The sequence below is a fragment of the Geospiza fortis genome, unplaced genomic scaffold (genome assembly GCF_000277835.1).
Source record: "Geospiza fortis unplaced genomic scaffold, GeoFor_1.0 scaffold685, whole genome shotgun sequence".
In the NCBI taxonomy this organism is placed as follows: Eukaryota; Metazoa; Chordata; class Aves; order Passeriformes; family Thraupidae; genus Geospiza; species Geospiza fortis.
In genome coordinates this window covers 259,867-261,923 of record NW_005054662.1, presented here as the reverse complement: position 1 = coordinate 261,923, position 2,057 = coordinate 259,867, and the positions used below count along the sequence as shown (strand labels likewise).

Genomic DNA, 2,057 nt, shown 5'->3' with positions numbered 1-2,057 from the left:
TTTTCCCCCATTTTCCCCCATTTTCCCCCATTTTTCCCCATTTTCCCCATTTTCCCCCACTTTTCCCCATTTTCCCCCATTTTTCCCCATTTTTCCTCCATTTTTCCCCATTTTCCCCCATTTTCCCCCATTTTCCCCATTTTCCCCCATTTTCCCCCATTTTCCCCCATTTTTCCCCCACTTTTCCCCATTTTTCCCCATTTTTCCCCATTTCCCCATTTTCCTGTTTTTCTCCATTCTCCCCATTTCCCCATGGTTTTCCCCATTTCCCCATTTTTCCCCATTTCCCCATGGTTTTCCCATTTCTCTGTGGTTTTTCCCATGTCCCCATGGTTTTTCCCCATTTCCCTGCAGTTTTTCCCCATTTGCCCCCTTTCATTTCCCCATTTCCCCATGGTTTTTCCCCATTTACCCCTTTTTCCCCATTTTCCGATTTCCCTGCAGTTTTTCCCCATTTGTCCCCATTTCCCTGTGGTTTTCCCCATTTCCCGATTTTCCCCATTGTTTTCCCCAATTCCCCACAGATTTCCCCCATTTTCCCCGTTGTTTTCCCCAATTCCCCACAGATTTCCCCCATTTTCGCCGTCGTTTCCCCCAGGTACCACAACGTGGGTGTCCTGGTGCTGTTCCTGCACGATGTCAATGACGTGCAGCTCGAGTTCACCAAGCTCAACGTGTACTTCAAGCACCGCGGCGGCGCCTTCCACCGCCTCAACGACCTCCTGGCCAACGCCGGCTGCCTGGCCTTCAGCGTCAGCTGGTGGGTCTGGGATGGACCCCTGATCCTAAACACAACCCTCCTGGGTGGGTTTGGGTCCCTGATCCTAAACCCTGCTGGGTCTGGGTCCCTGATCCTAAATCCAACCCGGCAGCCAACGCCGGCTGCCTGGCCTTCAGCGTCAGCTGGTGGGTTTGGGTCCTGATCCTAAACCCTGCTGGGTCTGGGTCCTTGAATCCTAAACCCTGCTGAGTCTGGTTCCCTGATCCTAAACAATGCTGGGTCTGGGGCCCTGATTTTAATCCCTGCTGGGTCTGCATCCCTAATCCTAAATCCTGCTGGGTTTGGTTCCCTGATCCTAAACCCTGCTGGGTCTGGATCCCTGATTTTAATCCCTGCTGGGTCTGGATCCCTAATCCTAAATCCTGCTGGGTTTGGTTCCCTGATCCTAAACCCTGCTGGGTTTGGAGCCCTGATCCTAAACAATGCTGGGTCTGGATCCCTGATCCTAAACTCTCCTGGGTCTGGATCCCTGATCCTAAACCCTGCTGGATTTGTGTCCCTGATCCTAATCCCAACCTCGTGGGTCTGCTCTGGGTCCGTGATCCCAATCCTGACCCTCCCTGCTGGGTTTGGGGCCCCTGATCCCGAACCCAACCCTCTGTGCTGGATTTGTGCCCCCAATCCCAAACCCGACCTTCCCTGGTGGGTCTGGCTCCCCTGATCCTAATCCTGACCTGGTGGGTCTGTGTCTCCATCCCAAACCCACCTTCCCTGCTGGATTTGTGTCCCTGATCCCAAACCTGACCCTCCCTGGTGTGTCCGTGTCACTCCTGACCCTCCCCTGATCCCAGTCCTGACCTCTTTGGAGGATTTTTGTCCCCCTGATCCCAATCCTGGTGCTCTCTATTGTCCCCCATGGCCCCAGTCCCCTCTCCCCTCCCGGTTTTTGGGATCCCCCACCATCTCCTGGGGCCGAGCTCCTGCTGGGCTCGGAATCCCTCTGTAGTGCGGGGTGTGAGTGCCTGTGAAATTGGGGGGTTTTCCCCAGTGCCAACGCCGGCTGACTGCTGGGACACCGCTGGTGACACTGCTGTGACACTGCTGGGACACTGCTGTGACACTGCTGGTGACACTGCTTCGACAAATGACCCGGCAGGGGGGGACAAGGAGGAGGAGGAGGACGAAAAGGGAGGCAGAGCTGTCCTAAATTCCAGCTAATCCTGGAAAACAAAGAGGTGGAGGAGGGATGGATGGATGGATGGATGGATGGATGGATGGATGGATGGATGGATGGATGGATGGATGGATGGATGGATGGATGGATGGATGGATGGAT

General features: G+C 54.7%; 1 protein-coding gene across 1 annotated transcript in view; it reads left to right on the top strand.

Annotated features, from left to right (window-relative positions):
* The window catches only part of CERS1 (ceramide synthase 1), a 6,342-nt gene that overhangs the window by 1,897 nt on the left and 2,388 nt on the right, over positions 1-2,057 (top strand). The window contains exon 3 of the mRNA XM_005430646.3: positions 599-795. Within this exon, the coding sequence (XP_005430703.2) occupies positions 599-795 (197 nt within the window). The remainder of the gene's footprint in view (positions 1-598; positions 796-2,057) is intronic.